Here is a 25,781-nt window from a genome sequence, read left to right on the forward strand (position 1 = left end):
TAAATTTTGTCGGGTACAGTATAGATTAACTGGTGACACTTGCAATGCGATGTGACCGCACTCGGGGCATTGTGTGCAGTTCTGGACATCAGAGATACAAAGGATGTCATTATGCTGCAGAGGAGATTACCAGAACTGGAGGGCTTGAGTTATCAGGAGGGACAGTTTACCCTGGAGTGTAGGAGGTTCAGGCGTGACCCTTATAGAGCCTTCTATTGTTGGTAGAATCTCAGGTGGTGACGAGAGGGCGTACAGGAGTGAGATATGCCAACTAGTGGAGTGATGCCTCAGCAACAACCTGGCACTCAACATCAGTAAGACAAAGGAGCTGATTGTGGACTTCAGGAAGGGTAAGATGAAGGAACACTTACCAATCCTCATAGAGGGATCAGAAGTGGAGAGAGTGAGCAGCTTCAAGTTCCTGGGTGTCAAAATCTCTGAGGATCTAACCTGGTCCCAACATATCGATGCAGTTATAAAGAAGGCAAGGAGTTTGAAGAGATTTGACATGTCAACAAATATTCTCAAAAACTTCTACAGTTGTATTGTGGAGTGCATTCTGACAGGCTGCATCACTGTCTGGGATGGAGGGGCTACTGCACAGGACCGATAGAAGCTGCAGAAGGTTGTAAATCTAGTCAGCTCCATCTTGGGCACTAGCCTACAAAGTACCCAGAACATCTTTCGGGAGCGGTGTCTCAGAAAGGCAGCATCCATTATTAAGGACCTCCAGCACCCAGGGCATGCCCTTTTCTCAGTGTTACCATCAGGGAGGAGGTACAGAAGCCTGAAGGCACACACTCAGCGATTCAGGAACAGCTTCTTACCCTCTGCCATCTGATTCCTAAATGGACATTGTATCTTTGGACTCTATCTCACTTTTTAAAAAAAAATATACAGCATTTCTGTTTTTGCATGTTTTTAAAAAACTATTCAATATACATAATTGATTTACTTGTTATTATTATTTTATTTATTGTTATTATTATTCTCTCTCTGCTAGATTATGTACTCCATTGAACTGCTGCTGCTAAGTTAACAAATTTCACGTCACATGCAGTTGATAATAAACCTGATTGCGAGTTTCATAGAATCATGAGGGGTGGAGACAAGATGAATGATCACAGGTGAGGGAGTCTAAAACTAGAGGGTACAGGTTTAAGATGTGTAGGGAAAGGTTGAAAGGGAATCTGAGGGGCATCTTTTTCACGCAGAGGATGGTGGGTAATTGGAATCAGCTGCCAGCTAGAGGCTGGTACAATTACATGGTGTTAATGACGACAGGTATATGGACAGGAAAGGATTAGTACACGGGTTCCCACCCCTTTTTTATGCCATGGACCAATACCGTTATGTGAGGGGTCCAGGGACCCCAGGTTGGGAATCCCTAGCTTAGAGGGATAGGGAAAATAACTGGGGCAAATGGGAGCAGTTCTGGAAAATCCCATGGTTGGCATGGATGAGAGGGGCTGTGTATGGCACTATGGTTGGAGAGACTGGGTCTCAGAGGAGAGAAAGCTGAGGGGAAGGTTTGATTGGAGGTATCAAGGGGTTTGGGCATGTCGGCTCCCATTGGCAGAGGTGTCGAGGATAGGGAGGGGAACGGTGACAGGAGGGAAAGGAATTTTCTCCACGGTGTGTGGTGTGAACCAAGAATGTGTGTGGTGGAGCTGATTTCTGCAATGGCTTCAAGATGAACTGGACAAAAACATGGCGAAGAAGTTGGCCATGGGGACACAGCCTGAGGTGATCCACTGGGATGACAGTGAAGACAGGAAGGGATGAATGGCCTCCCTTCCATACTGTAATCACTCAACAACCCAACTTCATTGGCTGTAAGGGTTCAAAGGAGGTTCATAACAATGATTCCAGGATTAAAAGACTTGTCATTTGACGTCTCTGGGCCTGTACTCACTAGAATTCAGAAGAATGAGGGGGGGATCTCATTGAAAACTCTTGAATGTTGAAAGACCTTGATAGGGCGGATGTGGAGAGGATGTTTCCTGTGGTGGGGAAGGCCAGGGGACATAGTCTGAAAATGGAGGGGTGTTCCCTTTAGAATGGGGATGAGGAGGAATGTCTGTAGTCAGAGTGGTGAATCTGGAATTTGCTGCCACAGGTGGTTATGGTATATCTTAGGCAGAGGTTGATAGATTCTTGATCAGTCAGGGCATGAAGGGATACGGGGAGAAGGCAGGAGACTGGGGCTGACAGGGAAATGGATTAGTCATGATAAAAAGGTGGAGCAGAATCGATGGGCCAAATGGCCTAATTCTGCTCCTATATCTTAAGGTGTTATGGTCTAAGGCAAGGCCCCAGGGACGTGGAGAACATAGGCTGTGTACCTTCGATGATGTGTTTGCGGGAGAGTCCTCTCTCTGTCTCCGCCCTGCGGAAAAGAGAAGAAATATAAACAGGCAGGTCATGGACATAATCAGGCAGGTTCACATTAACTTGGCATCAGACACCGTGAGCACAACTGGCTCCATCCCAGGTACAGGGCTGTCCAGGGCAATGTCTCAGGACATCCACCATCTGGATTGTGCCCTCTTCCCGATGCCACCATCGGGCAGGAGGTACAGGAACCTGAAGACCCACGCCTCCAGGTTCAACAACTGTTCCTTCCCCACCACCATCAGGTTCCTGAACCAACCTGTAAAATCCGACCACCACTTTGGACTAGATTACTCTCTCTCTCTCTCTCTCTCTCGCTCGCTCCCTTGCAGCTTATGCTGGTGTGGGTAGGTTTACCTTGTTGTGTAAGTTACGAATGTATAATTTATGTTAATTTGTTTGTGCTTGCTCTATACCATCCGCTGCTGCAAAAAGCTCATTCTCACCGTGCGTAGACCCGGGATCTGTGTGTTTCTGACAGCAATAAGCTTAATCCACGCAGTTTGCACACTGGACTTTGTTGTTCATGTTATGACATATTTCTGGCTTCTGGTCACTCCTTTTTTGTTGCAGTTTTCATTCGATTTTGATCGTGGGGGGGGGGGGGGTTACAGATAACAAACTACACAGCACTAGATTGTGAGGATCGAGGTGAACTGAATATGCCCAGACTCTTCCAACGACGCCTTTGTGGGTCGGTGTTTTATACCCTGTGCTTTTTGCTTGTTTTTTTGTCCCTTGTGCGATTTGGCTTTTGTTTCTGTGCGTTGGGGGGGGGGGGGGGGGGTTGATGTTTTTCTTTGAACAGGTTCCATGGTGTTTCTTTGTTTCGAGGCTGCCTGTGGGAAGATGAATCTCAGGCTGTATACCGCATATACACTTAGATAATAAATGTACCTTAAACCTTTGAATAAACCTTAACTAGAATTTGAGTCAAAGGGCCTGAACCTGTGTTGTACTGTTCTATATTCTAAAATTTCTCTGAGTACTTCTGGGATGATGACACTCTCTCTCCCTCCATTGAGGTAGGAACCTGCTGTTCCTCCCCTCCATCAGTTATTCTGTGCAGGCAGAACCAAACCAGACCCTGATCGGGTGCTGAGAGAGTTGTCAGTCTACAGATGGCATCCCATCCCAGCCAGTGCTGTCCTCCTCCCTACCTCGGGAGTCCAACCATGCTGTCCTCTACCCCAACGGCAAGACTGGTCAGTGGTGGTGGTCTTGCCAGGGTATACACGGGCCTGAGGCTGTTGGGGACCTAGGGGGAGGGGAAATTCGGTTGGAGGGCTGGGGTTTGGGGAGATCATAAGTCTCAACCTTCTTTGCAATAAACGCTCCGTGATCTCCCCAATGATCACCTCCCTGAATAGTCTGTGGATCTGAGCCTCCTTTCTCCCGAAAATTGCTCAAGACTGATCACATGTTGGGCTTGAGCCAGGCTCTGTAATTTATCTGTAAGGGAAGATTAGTGTGGGTCATTATGCCACCTCCGGGAAGTGGGGGTATCACTGGTGATGCCAGCATTTATTGCCCATCTCAAATGGCCCCCTGAACCGAGGGGAAGTTGGGAAGGAGAGTAGCTACCAGGAATACATAATGTGTTAGTCAGCGTCTGCAGAGAGAGAAGAGGCAAGTTTCGGCTGCGGAGGATGATACTCACTGTCCGCCCCAGCAGAGTTTGGTGGAGATCACAAAACTGGAGCGTCTGTGGGGGTGGATGGGGGACAGACAGAGAAACTTATGTTAACAAGACAAAAAATGCCCCAACTTCCTGTTGAATCGATAAAGAAAGACTGAGGAGACGTTGGGTCCGTCATCAAAATTACCAGCCCCATCTCTCAGATTACTATTTCATGATGCAGGAGGCTTTCTAAGGTGTTAGTCAAACCGCATTTGAAATATTATGAGTAACAATGGACCCCGTATCTAAGACCATAAGATATAGGACAGAATTAGGCCATTTGGCCCATCGAGTCTGCTCTGTTATTTCATCATGGCTGATCCATTTTCCCCTCTCAGCCCCAATCTCCTGTCTTCTCCCCATATCTCTTCGTGTCCTGACTAATCAAGAATCTATCAACCTTTCCTTAAGTATACCCAACGACTTGGCTTCCACAGATTCACTACTCTCTGACTAAAGGAATTCCTCCTCATCTCTGTTCCAAAAGGACACCTCTCTATTTTGAGGCCGTGTCCTCTGGTGTGACACTCCAGCACCACAGGAAACATCTTCTCCACATCCACTCAGTCGAGGCCTTTCAACATTCAATAGGTTTCAATAAGATCCCCCCTCATTCTTCTGAAATGAAGGATTTGCTGGTACAGATGAGGTTCAGAAGTTTGATTTTTAGGAATGAAAGGGTTAACACATGAAGAGTGTTTGCTGTCTCTGGGCCTGTACTTGATGAAGTTTAGAAGGATATGGGTGGGGAGGAGGGAGGGGAGGGAGGAGAGAGTGAAAGTGGAGAGGTTGTTTTCATCAATTTCTGAGATCCAAGGGCACGGCCTGAGAATAAAGTGAATTTAAAACTGAGACCAGGAGGGAATTCTTCTGCCAGAAGGGGGTTATTCTGTGGCATTCATTGCCACCAAGGGCTGTGGAGGCCAAGTCATGGAGTGTATTTAAGGCAGAGAATGATAGGTTCTGATTGGTAAAGGGGTTAAGGGTACGGGGAGAAGGCAAGAGAATGGGGTTAAGAAAAATCAGCCATGATTGAATGGAAGAGCAGATTCAATGGGCTGAATAGGGAATACGCTGAAGTTTGTGGACATTCAGCCCATCAAATCTATGCCAGCCCTCTGTGCAGTCTCAGCAATCCCATTACTTTTCTGTCAACACTCACTGAACCCCAACACCCCCTCAGATCTACCCCTCACCCACTTCCTAGGGGCAAACTCCCTGGGACACTCCACACTGACACACGCACGTGCACACACATACACACAGCGCCCGAGGTCAGGATTGAACCCCGGTCTCTGGGACTGTGAGACTAGTGGCTTTACCCATATTTACAGCCACTTGTGCCACCCACATTAGCCAGTAAGTACACCCTGGAGAGTTGAATTGCCCCTTTCAGTGCCTAGCATAGGAGTGTAGTTAGGTCATTTGACCCATCAAGCCCATTCCACCATGAACAAATATTCTCAATGCAGGAGCCTGTGGGGTGGGGAACTGGTGGGCATGTGTGATAGGCAATAGCAGGAATACAAGGTGGGTGGGTCTGTTGGGATTCCTCATCTAGGAACCTGTAAGGACACAATAGGCCAAATGACCTCCTCAGTCATAATAAGATAGAAGATAAAACATTAAATTCACTCTTACCTCCATCCTTTCTTCTTTATGATGTTTCCCAGTGTGATTTCAGCCCTGGTGTGGGACAAGTGACAGAGAAAGGGTAGGGGAGAGTCAGACAGACAGGACAGTACATGAACAGCCCGTGGTCCAGATCGGCTCATTGTCTGAGATACCGGGGGCAATGAAAACCCTGGTTTGCCTGCAGCTCACAGAGTAACCAGGGTACTGGACAATGATAAACGTGAGGATGAGGGCAAGCCAGCAGATGGTGCGAAGGTGCTGTACTGTGCAGATGTCCTAGCCCCATACTGTATACATAGCGAGGTGCCTAAGAGTCTTGCACAGTACTGTATTTGAATGATCTGACAGGAGCTAAGGATGTTGGGAACGGCGAGGGTGGAGAGCCGTGGGAAGAGTGTGGGACAGGTGGCAGAGAAGGAGTGCCTAGGAAGGGGTCAGGAAGAGTGGCGTGGGTGCAGACACACCCAGCTCCGAGTCATCAGGCAGGGTCATTTGATTCCAAACAATTGGTTTATTGATCATTACAGAATGTCTTCCTTTAATGATCAATGCCTTCCTCGCTCATGCTTCTCCCAAACATGATTCCCCTCTCCCTGCCCCCTTCCCACTCTCAGTCCACAATAGAGACCCAGATCAGAATCAGGTTTATCATCACTCACGAAATCTGTTTCTTTTTGTGTCAACAGTACTATGCATTATATAAAATCACTGCAGTACTGTGCAAACTGATGAGGCTCCTGAACAAAAGGGGATAACAACACTCACTTGGTCCGTTATTGAAATGTTCCTACAACCAATGAACTTACTTTAAGGACTCTTTCTTGAGAGGTGATTTGATGGACATATACAAAATTACGAGGGGTATAAATAGGGTAAATGCAAGCAGGCTTTTTTCACTGCAGTAGGGTGGGGCTACAACTAGAGGTCAAAGGTTAAGGGTGAAAGGTGAACAGTTCCAGCGAAACATGAGGAGAAGCTTCTTCACTCATAGGGTGAGAGTGTAGAATGAGCTGCCTGTGCAAGTGGTGGATGTGAGCTTGATGTCAATGATCAAGGGAAGTTTGGATAGGTACATGGATGGTAGGGGTGTGGAGGGCTACGGTCTCGGCACAGGTCAATGGCAGTAGGTACTTTAAAGGTTTCAGCACACACTAGATGGGCCAAAGGGCTTGCTTCTGTGCTGTACTTTCCTATAACTCTCTCATGTTCTCATTATTTATTACTATTTATTTATACAGGTGTCTCCGGCTTTATGCCACTTCGCTTTTACAAAAGAGCTACATTAGTAACTTGTTTTCACATTACAAAGAGGTTTTTCACTTTCATGAAAATTTTTCCCATATAAATGACTGGTTCTTCGCTTTACGCCATTTCAGCTAAAAAAAAGGTTTCATAGGAATGCACTACCTTTGTAAAGTGGGGTGGGGGTACACCTGTATTTGCATTTGCACAGTTTGTTGTCTTCTGCGCTCTGGTTGATCTTTCATTGATCCTGTTATAGTTACTATTCTATAGATTTGCTGACCCTGCCCACAGGAAAATGAATCTCAGGGTCGTATATGATGACATGTATGTACTTTGATAATAAAATGTACTTTGAACTTTACACTTTGAAGAAAGACTGAAGTAGCAATAACTGAAGACGCAGAATCGAGAGGATCTGTCGTGGGCATTTTGCTGTTCTGTACCGTCGAGGCAGAAATTAGGTCCCTGAGCCACACCGGGGGCCCAACAGAGAACACGGCCAAGGAGAGTCAGAGACAGAGGGACTCCAATACTGCCCTAATGCCAGCGCTGTGACGGCCAGTAAGTCAGTCCTGGGCTCAACACGTTGATGGAAGGTGGAAGACAAGCGGGTGTTCAGCGCTGACCATCTGCATTTAACCGGTCTCTCTCTCTCGCTCTCACTCGATGCTGTTGGAGGATGGTGCCGGAACCTTGGGCCTTGGGGAGGGTTTAATCGGCATGGTACGTGGACTGGGCTCTGTGGTTCGTGTTACGATTTGTTTCTTCTTTCTGGTCACTCCTTTTTTATTGCTATTTTGAGTCAAGAAAAGACACAACGCTAAATTGAACTGAACTAGACTGTTTTAATGACTGTGTGGTTGAAATTTCTATATTCTGTATTTTTCACTCATTTTTGCCATTTACATGATTTCTTTTTTTGCATGTGGGAGGGGGGGTTGATGCTTTTCTTTTAACGGGTTCCATGGTGTTTCTTTGTTTTGTGGCTGACTGCGGGGAAGACAAACCTCAGGGTTGTGTACTGCATACGTAATTCGATAACAAATGTACTTTGATACTTTGAATCAATGGAGTAGGAAGCTCAAGAAGGGATCATACAGTATGGCCAAGTGAAATAGGAATTGCTATGAAAGCAGAGGGGAGTAACAAATTAAAGGTATTATATATGAATGCACAAAGTATAAGGAATAAAGTAGATGAGCTTGAGGCTCAGTTGGAAATTGGCAAGTACGATGTTGTGGGAATAACAGAGACATGGCTTCATGCGGACAGGGCCTGGGAAATGAATATTCAAGGATACACATCTTATCGAAAGGACAGACTGACTGGCAGAGGGGGTGGGGTGTTCTGTTGGTGAGGAATGATATTCAGTCCCTTGCGAGGGGGGACATAGAATCAGGGGATGTAGGGTCAGTATGGATAGAACTGAGAAATTCTAAGGGTAGAAAGACCCTAATGGGAGTTATCTACAGGCCCCCAAACAGCAGTCTGGATGTAGGGTGGAAGTTGAATGAAGAGTTAAAATTGGCATGTCGCAAAGGTAATGATACAGTTGTCATGGGGGATTTCAACATGCAGGTAGACTGGGAGAATCAGAATGGTACTGGACCCCAAGAAAGGGAGTTTGTGGAGTGCCTCCGAGATGGATTCTTAAAACAGCTTGTACTGGAGCCTACCAGGGAGAAGGCAATTCTAGATTTAGTGTTGTGCAATGAACCGGATTGATCAGGGACTTCCAGGTAAAGGAACCATTAGAAGGTAGTGACCATAATATGATATGTTTTAACCTACAATTTGAGAAGGAGAAGGGAAAATCAGATGTTTCAGTATTACAGTTGAACAAAGGGAACTATGGAGCTATGAGGGAGGAGCTGGCCAAAGTTCAATGGAACAATACCCTAGCAGGGAAGACAGTGGAACAAAAATGGCAGGTATTTCTGGGAATAATGCAGAAGGTGCAGGATTGGTTCATTCCAAAGAGGAAAAAAGATCCTAAGGGGAGTCAGGGGCGGCCGTGGCTGACAAGGGAAGTAAGGGGCAGTATAAAAATGAAAGAGAAAAAGTATAACATAACAAAGATGAGCGGGAAACCGGAGGACTGGGAAGCTTTTAAAGAGCAACAGAAGATAACAAAAAAGGCAGTACGCCAAGAAAAAATGAGGTACGAAGGTAAACTAGCCAAGAATATAAAGGAGGATAGTAAAAGCTTCTTTAGGTATGTGAGTAGCAAAAAAATAGTTAAGACCAAAATTGGGCCATTGAAGACAGAAACGGGTGAATTTATTATGGGGAATAAGGAAATGGCAGATGAGTTGAACAGGTACTTTGGATCTGTCTTCACTAGGGAAGACACAAACAATCTCCCAGATGTAATAATGGCCAAAGGAACTAGGGTAAAGGATGAACTGAAGGAAATTTATATTAGGCAAGAAACAGTGTTGGATAGACTATTGAGTCTGAAGGCTGATAAGTCCCCGGGACCTGATGGTCTGCATCCCAGGGTACTTAAGGAGGTGGCTCTAGAAATCATGGACGCATTGGTAATCATTTTCCAATGTTCTATAGATTCAGGAACAGTTCCTGCTGATTGAAGGGTGGCTGATGTTGTCCCACTTTTCAAGAAAGGAGGGAGAGAGAAAACAGGGAATTACAGACCGGTTAGCCTGACGTCAGTGGTGGGAAAGATGCTGGAGTCAATTATAAAAGAGGAAATTACGACACATTTGGATAGCAGTAGAAGGATCAGTCTGAGTCAGCACGGATTTATGAAGGAAAAATCATGCTTGACTAATCTTCTGGAGTTTTTTGAGGATGTAACTATGAAAATGGACAAGGGAGAGCCAGTGGATGTAGTGTACCTGGACTTCCAGAAAGCTTTTGATGAAGTCCCACATAGGAGATTAGTGGGCAAAATTAGGGCACATGGTATTGGGGGCAGAATACTGACATGGATTGAAAATTGGCTGGCTGACAGGAAACAAAGAGTAGCGATTAATGGGCCCCTTTCGGAATGGCAGGCTGTGACCAGTGGGGTACCACAAGGTTCGGTGCTGGGACCACAGCTGTTTACAATATACATTAATGATTTAGATGAAGGGATTAAAAGTAACATTAGCAAATTTGCTGATGACACAAAGCTGGGTGGCAGTGTGAAATGTCAGGAGGATGTTATGAGAATGCAGGGTGACTTGGACAGGTTGGGTGAGTGGGCAAATGTATGGCAGATGCAGTTTAATGTGGATAAATGTGAGGTTATCCACTTTGGTGGCAAGAACAGGAAGGTAGATTACTATCTAAATGGAGTCAAGTTAGGAAAAGGGGAAGTACAACGAGATCTAGGTGTTCTTGTACATCAGTCAATGAAAGCAAGCATGCAGGTACAGCAGGCAGTGAAGAAAGCTAATGGCATGCTGGCCTTTATAACTAGAGGAATTGAGTATAGGAGTAAAGAGGTCCTTCTGCAGCTGTATAGGGCCCTGGTGAGACCCCACCTGGAGTATTGTGTGCAGTTTTGGTCTCCAAATTTGAGGAAGGACATTCTTGCTATTGAGGGAGTGCAGCGTAGGTTCACAAGGTAAATTCCCGGAATGGCGGGACTGTCATATGTTGAAAGATTGGAGCGACTGGGCTTGTATACACTGGAATTTAGAAGGATGAGAGGGGATCTGATTGAAACATATAAGATTATTAAGGGATTGGACATGCTGGAGGCAGGAAGCATGTTCCCACTGATGGGTGAGTCCAGAACTAGAGGCCACAGTTTAAGAATAAGGGGTAGGCCATTTAGAACAGAGATGCGGAAAAACTTTTTCACCCAGAGAGTGGTAGATATGTGGAATGCTCTGTCCCAGAAGGCAGTGGAGGCCAAGTCTCTGGATGCATTCAAGAGAGAGAGTTAGATAGAGCTCTTATAGATAGTGGGGTCAAGGGATATGGGGAGAGGGCAGGAACAGGGTACTGATTGTGTATGATCAGCCATGATCACAGTGAATGGCGGTGCTGGCTAGAAGGGCCAAATGGCCTACTCCTGCACCTAATGTCTATTGAATCACGAAGAAGATATGCCAGCGGCTATACTTCATCAGGAGTCTGAGCAGATTTCTTACGTCACTAAAGACCAGCACGGTGGGGAGTGCACTGGCTGCTGCATCACTGTCTGTATGGAGACACCGATCCACAGAACTGAGAGACCCTCACCGTCTGGGACATTCCCCCTTTGCGCTACGGCCATCAGGAAGGCGGTACAGGAGCCAGATATCCACACTTAGCAATTCAGGAACAGCCTCTTCCCCTCTGCCATCAGATTTCTGAATGGACGTTGAACCCATGGACACCAGCTCACTATACTTGTTTGCATTACGTACCGTATATTTTAATAATGTAACTTATAGTAACTTGATACGTCTGCACTGTAACACTGCCACAAAATAACACATTTCATGATTTACATCAATAATAATCCTGATTCTGGTTCTGAAGACTCTGAGAATGTGGCAGCCCACCGGAAAGAGGATATGAAAGGGGCAACTGGTTTGGTTCTGTACCCACCAATTACCTCTTTACATCTAATGAACGTCAATCTAACTAATACCATCTGCCTGCATGTGATCCATGTTCCTCCGTTCCCTGTCCATCACCTCCATTCCCATTCCACTGTGTTGCCAGTCCATTTCCCCCATTCCCTGTCTGCCCCCTTGTTCCCTGTCCCCCCATTCCATATCCGTCCCCTCATTCTCTATCAGCTCCCCCATTCCCTGTCCGTCACCTCCTGTCCATTCCCCCCATTCCCTGTCTGCCCCCTTGTTCTCCGTCCCTCCCCTCCATTCCCTGTCCGTCCCCTCATTCCCTATCAGCTCCCCCATTCCCTCTCCGTCACCTCCTGTCCATTCCCCCATTCCCTGTCTGCCCCCTTGTTCCCTGTCCCTCCCCTCCATTCCCCCATTCCCCGTCCATCCCTTCCATTCCCTGTCTGTCCCCTTGTTCCCTGTCCGTTACCCATTCCCCGTCTGTCCCTTCCATTACCCATCTGTCCCCTCGTTCCCTGTCTGTCCCCTCTATTTCCCCATTCCCTGCCTGTCGCCTTGATCCCTGTCAGTTACCCATACCCCATTCCTTCACTGCACGTCCAAAGAGATTTGCAAGAGTCTTGGGTGACATACTTGCAACCTCACACCCTGCCTCCCATTCAGAGAACAATTCAAACTCATCTTTCCGGTTTAAAAAAAAGCATTGATGTTAACAGAGAAAGAAAATCCTCGACTAACCACTCAGTATTGGATTCCCCATCTTTATACTGCCCACTCCTTCTGTCTGATTCCTTTTGACAACATTTGCTGGTTGAAAATTTTCCAATGACGTTGTGTATCTGAATGGTTAACATCGAATTCTCCAGCCCCTGAGTAACTCACTCCTGACTGCACACTCCGCAGCCTCCCAGACTCAACACCGAATTCCCCAGCTCTGGGTAACTCACTCCTGACTGCAGACTCCGCAGCCTCCCAGACTCAACACCGAATTCCCCAGCCCCGGGGTAACTGACTCCTGACTGCACACTCCGCAGCCTCCCAGACTCAACACCGAATTCCCCAGCCCCGGGGTAACTCACTCCTGACTGCACACTCCGCAGCCTCCCAGGCTCAACACCTAATTCCCCAGCCCCGGGGTAACTCACTCCTGACTGCACACTCCGCAGCCTCCCAGGCTCAACACCGAATTCCCCAGCCCTGGGTAACTCACTCCTGACTGCAGACTCCGCAGCCTCCCAGGCTCAACACCGAATTCCCCAGCCCCGGGGTAACTCACTGCTGACTGCACACTCCGCAGCCTCCCAGGCTCAACACCTAATTCCCCAGCCCCGGGGTAACTCACTGCTGACTGCACACTCCGCAGCCTCCCAGGCTCAACACCTAATTCCCCAGCCCTGGGGTAACTCACTCCTTCTCTTCATATCACTGTCTGTCCGTCCTGATGAACGGCTTTGAGCTGGAATGTTGATAATTCCTTCCTCCCCCACAGGAGCTGCTCGACCCGCTGAATTCTTCCATCAGGTTCAAAGTAACTCAAGTATTATCTATGTAGGCATGCAGTATACAGCCCTGAGATTTATTTTCCCTGTGACAGCCATGAAACAAAGAAACAGCAGGGACTCCGTTCAAAGAAAATCATCAAATCCACCCCCTAATGTGCAAAGAAAGAATAAATCATACAAATGAGTGAAAAACACAAACTCGGAAAGTCCAGGCATATTCAGTTCAGCTCAATTTGTTTTCTGCAAGCCCACCCCGATCCAAAATCGCCCAAAATAGTAACAAAAACACAAGAGTGATCGCATCATGATGTGAACTCCAGAATCCATCCACAGAGCACATGGAATGAACCAAGACCCAGGACTCCTGTAGCACCCTCCGACGGCATCGGAAAATCTTCCAATATTTCTGTTGCTCCAGATTCCAACATCAGTCCCCACCATCGGTCACACTGGTCGCCTCCATGTGCAGGAATGTAAGAAGCTGCAGAGAGCACATCACGGGAACATCGCTCCTCACCATCGGCCTCATCCGGGCCACGCCATCTTCTTGCAGCTCCCATCAGGCAGGAGGTACAGAAGCCTGACATCCCACTCCACCAGGTTCTGCAACAGCTACTTCTCTTCAACCATTCAATGTTAGAACCAAACGGCAAAACCCTAGTCACTCCCTCTGTATGGCAACACTATGACTGCTTTACACTACAGTGGAGCCTGTTCTGTCCTGAAAAAGGGTCTCGGCCCGAGACATCGACTGTTTACTCTTTTCCACGGATGCTGCCAGGCCTGCTGAGTTTCTCCAGCATTTTGTATGTGTGTTCAATCAATTCAAGTTTGTCATTCGACCATAATTGAATACCCAAACAAGACAGCATTACCAACAATCACACAGCACAAAGCACACGTAGCAGACAAGATAGCAAACACGTAAAGATACCAGTAGGATACAGCCATGCTAAACCAAAATAGAGCGATGAGTGCTGCTAAAATCTGCAGTCGAACACAATACAGCTCGTCTTCTGTCAAGCAAGCACTAGGGGGCAGCACCAACTGCAGTCTGGATGCCACGCCACACCGCCCCCTGGTGGAGCGCACCAGCTTCGACGCCTCCGTCCTGGCGGTTGTAAACAGGTGAGGCTGGAGGCAGCAGCTCCCCCACCGACCGTCCCTGCTGTACGCCAATAAATCAGTGGATCAAATTCCCGCATTAACAACCTCCAAAGGGGTCTTGCGATCACAACAAAAGTGACTGAGACAATTACTCACTATTAGACTGTACGCCTGCTTCGAAGCAGACAGCAGTATAATCTGGAGTTTCTTTGCTTTGTCCACCAACAAGCCACTCGCTGATGGGGTAGACCTGCAGTACTTAAAGTTCTTAATGTCCATCAGGATCTTGTGATTTTTAAAGATATAGTTTAAAAAGGACAATACAGGCAGTCCCCGAGTTACGAACGTCCGACTTACAGACAACTCCTACTTACAAACCGAGGAAGGAGAATGCCGTCCGCCATTTTAAGTCGTTGCCGTTGACATTGTGTTGAGTGTTTAACTTTGTATTTGGCTTAAATTGTTCTTATTAAGATTCACCCTGACCCTGCCCTGTTCCGGTCAGCTGGTGGCACCGTGAGATCAGTGCCGGATTGGAGAATGGATGTTCCCGAGTTCGATCCAGTGACAGACCGCTCCCGTGCTGGGTTGATGTCAATCCAGTGACCCCCGTACCATCCATGCCGGGTTGATGTCGAGCTAACAGCTCGACCTCGTTAAAAAAAAACACTGCCACCTCCAGTTTAAATTCCCACACAGAATATTGTGGATGATCAAATACCCAAACCCAGCACAGCCCGCACTTGTCCCATTTAACCTGTCTCAGTGCGGTGGTCCTTAGGATCCGGCAGACCCTGGGACCCGCTGCCCGCAGTGTTACTGTTCCGGTGACGGGGTGCGGTGGTCCTTAGGACCCAGCGGACCTCGGGAGCCGGCGGAGCTCAGAACCCGCTGCCCACAGTGTTTCTGTTCCATTGACGGGAAGCGATGGCGATTGAAAATAAAGTGGAAATAATAAAGCGTTTGGAAAGAGGTGAAACACTACCGATCATTGGAAAGCGTTAGGCTACAGTCGGTCAATGATCGGAACAATTTTAAAGGATAAATAGAGAATAATGGAGCATTTGAAAGGCCCTGCCCCAGTGAAAGCTGCAATTATTACTAAGCAACGCAGTTGGTTTAATTATTGGAATACATACATTTCTTAAGTGTTTTATATGCATAGAAAGGTAAAATATATAGTATATACTAAGACAAACGTTTTACTGACGCTAAACAATACTGGATGTACTTGTTCCGACTTACGTACAAATCCGACAAAGTCAGACTCAGGAACGGAACTTGTATGTAACCCGGGGACTGCCTGTAACCCCTTTTGTTGACTGAACACACACACTGACATCTTACTGGAATCCCACATTCTTTGCAATTAGTTTCAAAGGAAATTAGTTTCTTCCTCGAATTTTATGTTTAATTTATGTTTTTCTTGTGAATGCTGTTAATATGACACTATGTGTCTGTGATGCTGTGACAAGGAAGTTTTTTATTACACCTGTGCATATGTGTACTCGTACAGATGACAATAAACCTTACAGTCTCTCGTGTCTCTTCTGCCATCATTTTGTCCACTCCAACCTTCCTTTACTACCCGTATACCCATGACTGTGTCGCCACCCACAGCTCCAATCTGCAAATTAAATTTGTCGACGACACTACATTGATTGGCCTTACCTCAAAAACTAACGAGGTGACCTACAGGGAAGAAGTCATCACCCTGACACAGTGATGTCAAGAAAACAACCTCTCCCTCAATGTCGCAAAAACAAAGAAGCTGGTTGTGGATTGCAGGAGGAATGGAGACGGGCTCGCCCCTATTGACATCAATGGATCTGGGGTTGAGAGGGTGAACAGTTCCTCGGCATAAACATCACTGAGGATCTCACGTGGTCTGTACACACCAGTTGTCTGGTGAAAAAGACAAAACAGTGCCTCTTTCACCTCGGGCGGTTGAAGAAGTTTGGTATGGGCCCCCAAATCATAAGAACTTTCTACAGGGGGACAACTGAGAGCATCCTGACTGGCTGCATCACTGCCCGGTATGGGAACTGTACCTCCCTCAATCGCAGGACTCTGCAGAGAGTGGTGCGGACAGCCCAGCGCATCTGTAGTTGTGAACTTCCCATGATTCAGGACATTTACAAGGACTGGTGTGTAAAAAGGGCCCGTAGGATCATTGGGGACACAAGTCACCCCAACCACAATCTATTCCAGCTGCTACCATCCGGGAAGCGGTACCGCAGCATGAAAGCCAGGACCAACAGGCTCTGGGACAGCTTCTTCCACCAGGCCACCAGACTGATGAGCTCACACTGAGTGTACTCTATATTACATTGACTGCTCTATTTATTATAAATTAATATGATTGCACATTTAGATGGAGATGTAACCTAAAGATTTCTACTCATCATGGATGTGAAGGATGTAAGAAATAGTCAATTCAATTCAATTCTTCATTAGTTAGGCCTAACCCTACAACAGACAACAAAACCTCATCACCCTCTGACCCTTGACCTGACCCCTCCTCCCAATGCAGCCATTCCATTGGATCCATAACCCCCTTCTCTACGTCTATATTCCTGAGTTTAGAGCAATGACCGGCAACTTTATAGATACATCTCAGACCCTGAGGGGATGTGACAGGGCTGATGTGGAGAAGTTTCCACCAGCAGGAGAGTCTCAAACAAGGGCACAGAGTTGGATGTTGGGGGGGGGGGGTGTGGGGGCAGTGGGGAGGCAGATATTTTAACACCGAGGTGTGTTGGGACCACCTTTGTACAGAGGGGGTGAACTTCCGGAATGCTCTAGAAGCTTTTTGAGAGAGTGTGCCCAAATTGGTGAAAATCTTCTAAAAATTCTCTCACTTGATGTGGCAACGTTGAGCAGAGGTTATTATTGAATTAGTAACAGTAATTGCAGAAAGGATGAGCAAAAACACAAAATGCTGGCAGAACTCAGCAGGCCAGACAGCATCTATGGGAGGAGGTAGTGACGAAGTTTCGGGCCGAAACCCTTCATCAGGAGCGAAGCAACATGGGATGGTGGAGAGGGGATAAGAAATGGAGGGAGGGATGAAGTAGAGAGCTGGGAAGTGATAGGTTGGAGGGAAATGGCCTAGGGGGAAGATGGAGAATTATAGGAAATAAAAGAGAAAGAAAGGTAGGGCTGGGAGGAGATTATAGTGAGGGGGGAAAAAGAGAGAGAAAGAGAACCAGACTAAAATAATAGATAGGGATGGGGGTAAGGGGGGGCAAGGGTATCAATGGAGCTCAGTGAGTTGGATGTTCATGCCGGCAGGCAGGGGGCTACCTAGGCGGGAGATAAGGTATTGCTCCATCGACCTGCATGTGGCCTCATCTTGACGGTAGAGGAGGCCATAGACTGACATGTCGGAGTGGGAGTGGTCTGTGGAATTGAAGTGTGTGGCCACAGGGAGATCCCGCCACTGCTGGAGGACTGAGCGCTGGAGTTCGGTGAAATGGTCTCCCAGTCTGCGGCGGGTCTCCCCAATGTATAATTAGCCACATCGGGAGCACCGGATACAGTATATCACCCCAGTTGACTCGCAGGTGAAGTGGTGCCTCACCTGAAAGGACTGTCTGGGGCCTGGGATGGCGGTGAGGGAAGAAGTGTGGGGGCAGGTGTAGCACTTCTTCCATTTGCAGGGATGAGTGCCCGGAGGGAGGTCGGCGGGGGGATGAATGGAGAAGGGAGTCGTGTTGGGAGCGATCCCTGCAGAAAGCCGAGAGTGGGGGGAGGGAGGGGAAGATGTGGCTACTGGCGCTCAGTCCTCCAGCAGTGGCGGGATCTCCCTGTGGCCACACACCTCAATTCCACAGACCACTCCCACTCCGACATGTCTGTCCATAGCCTTCTCTACCGTCAAGATGAGGCCACACGCAGGTCAATGGAGCAATACCTTATCTCCCGCCTAGGTAGCCTCCTTCCTGCCGGCATGAACATTCAACTCACAGACCTCCGTTGATACCCCTGCCCCCCCTTACCCCCATCCCTATCTATTATTTCAGTCTGGTTCTCTTTTTCTCTCTTTTTTCCCCCCTCACTATAATCTCCCCCCAGCCCTACCTTTCTTTCTCTTTTATTTCCCATAATTCTCCACCTTCCCCCTAGGCCATTTCCCTCCAACCTATCACTTCCTAGCTCTCTACTTTATCCCTCCCCCCAGTTCTTATCCCCTCTCCACCATCCCATGTTGCTTCACTCCTGATGAAGGGTTTCGGCCTGAAATGTCGTCACTACCTCCTCCCATAGATGCTGTCTGGCCTGCTGAGTTCTGCCAGCATTTTGTGTTTTTATTTATTTCCAGCATCTGCAGATTCACTCGTGATGCCGTGGAATGGATGAGGTCTGCTGTATGTTTGTGTGTGTTCATTGTTTAACTATTAATAATAGTACAACAGAGACATACTGAAATTAAAGAAGTGCTTCAGAAACCACCATCAAAAATTAATACTAACAGCTTAAACAGACAATTTCTAAGCAGTATTGTGGGAGGCACGGTTAGCACAACACTTAACCATACCAGTGACCCAGCTTCAATTCCTACCGCTGTCTGTAAGGACTTTGTACGTTCTCCCCGTAACCGCGTGGGTTTCCTCCCACAGTCCAAAGATGTACTGGATGGTAGGTTCATTGGTCATTGTAAGTTGTCCCGTGATTAAGTCAGGGGATTGCTGGGTGGTGTGGCTCAAAGGGCCGTAAGGACCTGTTTCACGTTGTATCTCAATAAATAAATTAGTTACTCATTTCTTAATAGTATTGTTATTGTCACTATTTACTATCCAAAAGATTAAAAATTGAGGTTTTCAAAACGTATCTTCCAACCTCACGTCTTCTTGTAACCGTGTAGCTGGCACTGAGTCGGTGTGAGACAATTCACCGTTCTCAGGTGTGAAAGATCATTTGGCAGTAAAGATAATCGTTATGCATCTTTTTATTATGGGTGGGGGTTTAAAGAATTGTGGGTGGTACTGCATGCCGTGTGCCAACAGAATTTTTGCGCTTGTATGTCATAGATTTGCCACCCCTGTGGGTTGTGGAGGCCAGATCATTGGGGGAGAATGGGAATTGAAGAGGAGATGGATAGATTTTTGAAAGCTCAGGGCATTGAGGGCGATGGAGAACTGGCAATGAAGAGATAAACCCCGGGGCTGACCAGCCATGGAATAGCAGGGCAGGCTTGAAGGGCTGAATGGCCTCTTCCTCCTCCTCCTGTTTTCATGTGTTCTTACAAATTTAAGACTACCTTCTTCCTCAGCTCTCAGTTGTGACAAATGCTGGAGGCCTAGTAGTGAGGCTTAACTCCCAGCCTCTCCTCTCTGCTCAGCTTGTTACTTATTATAAACCTTTTAGCCCTGATTCTCAACTCAGTTTCTCCCTCCACAGATGCCGCTTGAACTGGTGAGAATCGGTAGTGTTGTCCGTTTCTATTTCAGGTGTGAGGGGTGATTCCCAGGAGAGGATGGTATGGGATCAGGGGCCTAGAGTTATAGGCCTCTGGGTCTTACCATCTGGAGCTGGGGGCCTTAATCACTATTACAGAGATCGCTCACTAAACACACTATTTACACACACACACCCCCCCCACACATTCTTGTCATTCTGCTGGGTCACTGTGCTGAGTGTACGCACTTTAATGTCTTCCTGCTTAGTAGATTGTCATAATGGGTTGAGAGCGAGCTGGTGAGCTTGGTTTGGCTTTGTGGTGCCTTTCCCGCCATACACGGCAGGATATTCCATTTCTTTAGTAATAAGGATATGTAAATGTGTATATGTTTGTATACAGTCAGCCCTCCTTATCCGCGGGTTCCGCATGCGCGGATTCGCGGACTGGGAAAACCCGGAAGTTCCCTCTCCAGCACCTGTTGTTTGAGCACGTACAGACTTCTTTTCATCATTATTCCCTAAACAATACAGTATAACAACTATTTACATAGTATTTACATTGTATTAGGTATTATAAGTAATCCAGGGATGATTTAAAATATATGGGAAGATGTGCATAGGTTACCGCGGATTGGGATTGAAAAAAAACGGAAGTTCTCTCAGTTGGAACAGCTGCATTCAGTATTATTTAGCGTCAGTTAGTCAAACGTTTGTCTTAGTATATAGTATATATTTTACCTTTCTATGCATATAAAACACTTAAATGTATGTATTTCTATAACTAAACCTCTGCGTTGCTTAGTAATAATTGTAGCTTTCACCGGGGCAGGGCCTTCACATGCTCCATTATTCTCACTTTATCCTTTAAAATTGTTCCGATCGTTGACCGAATGTAGCCTAACGCTTTTCCAATGACCGATGGCGTTTCACCTCTTTCCGATCGCTTTATTATTTCCACATTATTTTCAAATGTGATCGTTTTCCGGAACAGAAACACTGCGGGTGGTGGGTCCCAAGCTCCACTGGGTCCTAAAGTCCACCGCACTGAGACAGGTTAAATAAGGTCCGGAGCTCCACCGGGTCCTAAAGTCCACCGCACTGAGCCAGGTTAAATAAGGTCCGGAGCTCCACCGGGTCCTAAAGTCCACCGCACTGAGCCAGGTTAAATAAGGTCCGGAGCTCCACCGGGTCCTAACGTCCACCGCACTGAGACAGGTTAAATAAGGTCCGGAGCTCCACCGGATCCTAAAGTCCACCGCACTGAGCCAGGTTAAATAAGGTCCGGAGCTCCACCGGGTCCTAACGTCCACCGCACTGAGACAGGTTAAATAAGGTCCGGAGCTGCACCGGGTCCTAACGTCCACCGCACTGAGCCAGGTTAAATAAGGTCCGGAGCTCCACCGGGTCCTAAAGTCCACCGCACTGAGCCAGGTTAAATAAGGTCCGGAGCTCCACCGGGTCCTAAAGTCCACCGCACTGAGCCAGGTTAAATAAGGTCCGGAGCTCCACCGGGTCCTAACGTCCACCGCACTGAGACAGGTTAAATAAGGTCCCGAGCTCCACCGGGTCCTAAAGTCCACCGCACTGCCAGGTTAAATAAGGTCCGGAGCTCCACCGGGTCCTAACGTCCACCGCACTGAGCCAGGTTAAATAAGGTCCGGAGCTCCACCGGGTCCTAAAGTCCACCGCACTGAGCCAGGTTAAATAAGGTCCGGAGCTCCACCGGGTCCTAACGTCCACCGCACTGAGCCAGGTTAAATAAGGTCTGGAGCTCCACCGGGTCCTAACGTCCACCGCACTGAGCCAGGTTAAATAAGGTCTGGAGCTCCACCGGGTCCTAAAGTCCACCGCACTGAGCCAGGTTAAATAAGGTCCGGAGCTCCACCGGGTCCTAAAGTCCACCGCACTGAGCCAGGTTAAATAAGGTCCGGAGCTCCACCGGGTCCTAAAGTCCACCGCACTGAGCCAGGTTAAATAAGGTCCGGAGCTCCACCGGGTCCTAACGTCCACCGCACTGAGCCAGGTTAAATAAGGTCTGGAGCTCCACCGGGTCCTAAAGTCCACCGCACTGAGACAGGTTAAATAAGGTCTGGAGCTCCACCGGGTCCTAAAGTCCACCGCACTGAGCCAGGTTAAATAAGGTCCGGAGCTCCACCGGGTCCTAAAGTCCACCGCACTGAGACAGGTTAAATAAGGTCTGGAGCTCCACCGGGTCCTAAAGTCCACCACACTGAGCCAGGTTAAATAAGGTCCGGAGCTCCACCGGGTCCTAAAGTCCACCGCACTGAGCCAGGCTAAATAAGGTCTGGAGCTCCACCGGGTCCTAACGTCCACCGCACTGAGCCAGGTTAAATAAGGTCCGGAGCTCCACCGGGTCCTAAAGTCCACCGCACTGAGCCAGGTTAAATAAGGTCCGGAGCTCCACCGGGTCCTAAAGTCCACCGCACTGAACCAGGTTAAATAAGGTCCGGAGCTCCACCGGGTCCTAAAGTCCACCGCACTGAGCCAGGCTAAATAAGGTCTGGAGCTCCACCGGGTCCTAAAGTCCACCGCACTGAGCCAGGTTAAATAAGGTCCGGAGCTCCACCGGGTCCTAAAGTCCACCGCACTGAGCCAGGCTAAATAAGGTCTGGAGCTCCACCGGGTCCTAACGTCCACCGCACTGAGCCAGGTTAAATAAGGTCCGGAGCTCCACCGGGTCCTAAAGTCCACCGCACTGAGCCAGGTTAAATAAGGTCCGGAGCTCCACCGGGTCCTAACGTCCACCGCACTGAGCCAGGTTAAATAAGGTCTGGAGCTCCACCGGGTCCTAACGTCCACCACACTGAGCCAGGTTAAATAAGGTCCGGAGCTCCACCAGGTCCTAAAGTCCACCGCACTGAGCCAGGTTAAATAAGGTCTGGAGCTCCACCGGGTCCTAAAGTCCACCGCACTGAGCCAGGTTAAATAAGGTCCGGAGCTCCACCGGGTCCTAAAGTCCACCGCACTGAGCCAGGTTAAATAAGGTCCGGAGCTCCACCGGGTCCTAAAGTCCACCGACTTGAACATCCGCGTTTTTTGGTATCTGCAGTGGATCCCGGAACCAATCCCCACAGATAAGGAGGGCCGAATGTACTGCATTTAAGGTAGATACTTTTGTTTATTTTGTAATATGATTGTAACTCCATTGTAAAGTGTACCATATTCTACCTCGTGTGCAGTTTTAAGTTAACTTTGTGGGTAATTGAAGACAGTATGTCCTGGTGCCTAATAAATGGGTCTCATTGCTCCCAGTGGTAGGAGAGTGCCTGCAGTTCACACTGGACAAAATAGTATGATGCTATTATTGAGTTTTCTGTTGAGGTATCTTTTTGTAAATATCGGCAGTTTTATTTTCACTAACTTTTGCATGTTTGATTGATGACATCCTTGCATGAAAGTGCTAAGTGACTCCAGCCATTTTTCCTGTGGTCATAACCCACGTCTAACAATCACAAATGACATGTGAGGTGTTGTCAGACTGAATCACACCCCCCACCCCTCCCAGGAAGATGTTGGGACAGGAACGTAGCTTACTTGCCCGAAGCGTAGACCTCGGAGGTATCGAACAGGTTGATGCCACTCTCGTAGGCTATGGTTAGGATGTCCTCGGCAACCTGCGGGACGAGGTTTGATCACAGACTGAGTGAGTGATGCACAGCAAGATCCCAGAGGTTGTCAGGCTGGGAAATTTGAGAGGTTGCTACCTCGTTCTGCTTTAAGTATCTGCTGTGGGATCTCCTTCATTTTCCCTTGGGCGCTGGTCAAACATCCAATTCATCAGCACTGGAAGTGTCAGTCTATATCCCTGGTGATGGACTTAAACCCAATTCTACAGGGAAGGAGACCATTCAGCCCACTGGGTCTATGCTAGCCCCAGAAGATCAATTTGCTTCCTCCCCAGTTTATGCTCCCTTGCCTGCCCTTCAAATCCCCCTCCCATTTAATCGCATGGGTTAATTAAATGTGGGTAATTACATTACTAATATACCTCTGGCTTAGAGTTGGCCCCATTGCATAACCATGGTGGTCTATTTGGTAAGATGGGGGTGTGAAGAAAAATCAGGCATCAACACCCTCAATAATCAAGTAAAGATCCACTATGAGGCCTAGTAGTGAGGCTCAGCTCCCAGCCTCTCCTCATTATTTATTATATGCCATCTGTCCCTTCAAGACTATCCCACAGCATTCCCATGATTCCTGTAACCTATTCCTTCTCAATTCCCCCAAGATTCCTCACCCACACATTCTGGGATAATTTACAGTGGCCGATTAACCCAACCGCCCCGCATGTGAGGAGCGTTTGATGGCTCACTGGAGTTCAGAAGAATTATGGGGGATCTCGTTGAAACCTATTGAATGCTGAAAGGCCTCAACAGAGTGGATGTGGAGAGGATGTTTCATATAGTGGGGGAGTCTAACTGGGGGAGCCTCACAATAGAGGGATGTCCATTTACAATGGAGTTCCGGAGGGATTTCTTTAGCCAGAAAGTAATGAATCTGTGGAATTTGATGTCATAGGCAGCCGTGCAGGCCAAGTGATTGGGTGTATTTAAGGCAGAGGTTGATAGGTCCTTGATTGGTCAGGGCATGAAGGGATATGGGGAGAAGGCAGGAGATTGGGGCTGAGAGGGAAAATGGACCAGCCATGATGAAATGACAGAGCAGATTCGATGGGCCGAATGGCCTAATCCTGTTCCTAATCTTATGGTCGTGTCATTGGGATGTGTGAGGAAGTTGGATCACCTAAGACCAGGTAACTGGGAGATATACTCGGAACAGCAAGTGTGCGAGGGAGGGGGGTTAACAAAACCAACAAGAGATTATTTCTCAATAATACTCAGCTGGTGTGGGGTCATGTGAGCCCCTATCCTACGAGTACGACCCTGTCTGAACTAAAGGAAAATACGAGTTCCACAGTTGCTGGAAATCTTGAGCAACACACACAAAACGCGTCAGGTCAGGCAGCGTCCATGGAGGGGAATGAATAGTTGGCGTTTCAGGCCGAGATCCTTTTTCAGGACTGGAAAGGAAAGGAATGACTTTCCAGTCCTGATGGAGGGTCTCAGCCCAAAGCGTCGACTGCTTATTCCACTCGATGCTGCCTGACCTGCCGTGTTCGACCAGCGCGTAGTGCGTAGAGTAGAAGATGTTCTTTGTTAGCTCGAGCTCAGAGTGTGGTAGAGCTCGCGGCAAAGCCAGGCAGGAGACAGGGAGGGTGTCATGTGGAATGAGGATAGAGCTGGGGATCAGGAGTGGTATGTCCAGGAGGGAAATATCTGCCTTTCCTTATTCCTATTCCTCTAGGAGTGCAGAGAGGCCTTTTGCCAAGGGAACCTGTGGACCACTCACCTCTTCCGAAACCTGGGAGCCAATGGTCACCCAGCTTCCTGTGAACAGAAAAAGAACGGCCAGTGAGGTCCTTCCTCTCATTGGTACCGAACCAAGGCCAGAGATTTCCACTCCCCCCAACACCAGCCCAGTTCCTTCCCCTCCCAGCTTCTCCGTTAGCCCCTCAGCCCCATCTTCAGCGACCTCTCCCCATGCTCTCCCGATGGAAGTAGCGTCACATGTTGACAGGAGAGGACTTTACAGAAGTGTAACGGTTAGCACAATATTTTACAGCACAGGTGACCCAGGTTCAATTTCCGCCACTGCCTGTAAGGAGTTTGTCCGTTCTCCCAGGAACCATGTGGATTTCCTCCGGGTGCTCTGGTTTCATCCTACAGTCCAAAGAAGTACTGGTCGGTAGGTTAATTGGTCTTTGCTAATTTTCCTGAAATTAGGCTTGGATTAAGTCGGGGGATTGTTGGGTGGCGTGGCTCGATGGCCCAGCAAGGTCTATTCTGCACTGTATCTCAGTAAAAGACCCTCACCAATCAGGGCATTGAGTACAGGGGCCGGGAGGTTACATTGGGGGTGTAAGTGAGACCACACTTGGAGTGTTGTGCTTAGTTTTGGTCACCATGCTGCAGGAAAGTTGCCATTAAGGGTGCAGAAAAGTGGAAAAATGTTGCCAGGATTTGAGGGACTATAGGGAGAGATTGGGAGGGCAAGGATTTCAGTCCTTGGGGCACAGAAGAGTGAGGGTGACCTTACAGAGGGTTAAGGAATCACGAGGGACATACAGGGTGAATACACACATTCTCTTTCCTCAGGATGTGTTGTACTGCTTGACTACCGCCACACATACCGAGACGGACCTGTTTTGCGTACTGTACATGCAGATCAGATCCTGACACAGTCCTTCGAGGTAGAACAAAGGTAAGC

General features: G+C 47.9%; 1 protein-coding gene across 1 annotated transcript in view; it reads right to left on the reverse strand.

Annotated features, from left to right (window-relative positions):
• Positions 1 to 25,781, reverse strand: part of LOC132397487 (voltage-gated potassium channel subunit beta-1-like) — a 189,641-nt gene that overhangs the window by 155,778 nt on the left and 8,082 nt on the right. The window contains exons 3-7 of the mRNA XM_059976317.1: positions 24,864 to 24,901; positions 23,049 to 23,128; positions 5,717 to 5,761; positions 4,055 to 4,099; positions 2,346 to 2,389 (exon numbers count right to left, since the gene is read on the reverse strand). Coding sequence (XP_059832300.1) covers positions 2,346 to 2,389; positions 4,055 to 4,099; positions 5,717 to 5,761; positions 23,049 to 23,128; positions 24,864 to 24,901 — 252 coding nt within the window. The remainder of the gene's footprint in view (positions 1 to 2,345; positions 2,390 to 4,054; positions 4,100 to 5,716; positions 5,762 to 23,048; positions 23,129 to 24,863; positions 24,902 to 25,781) is intronic.

This window comes from Hypanus sabinus, chromosome 7 (assembly GCF_030144855.1).
Source record: "Hypanus sabinus isolate sHypSab1 chromosome 7, sHypSab1.hap1, whole genome shotgun sequence".
Classification (NCBI taxonomy): Eukaryota; Metazoa; Chordata; class Chondrichthyes; order Myliobatiformes; family Dasyatidae; genus Hypanus; species Hypanus sabinus.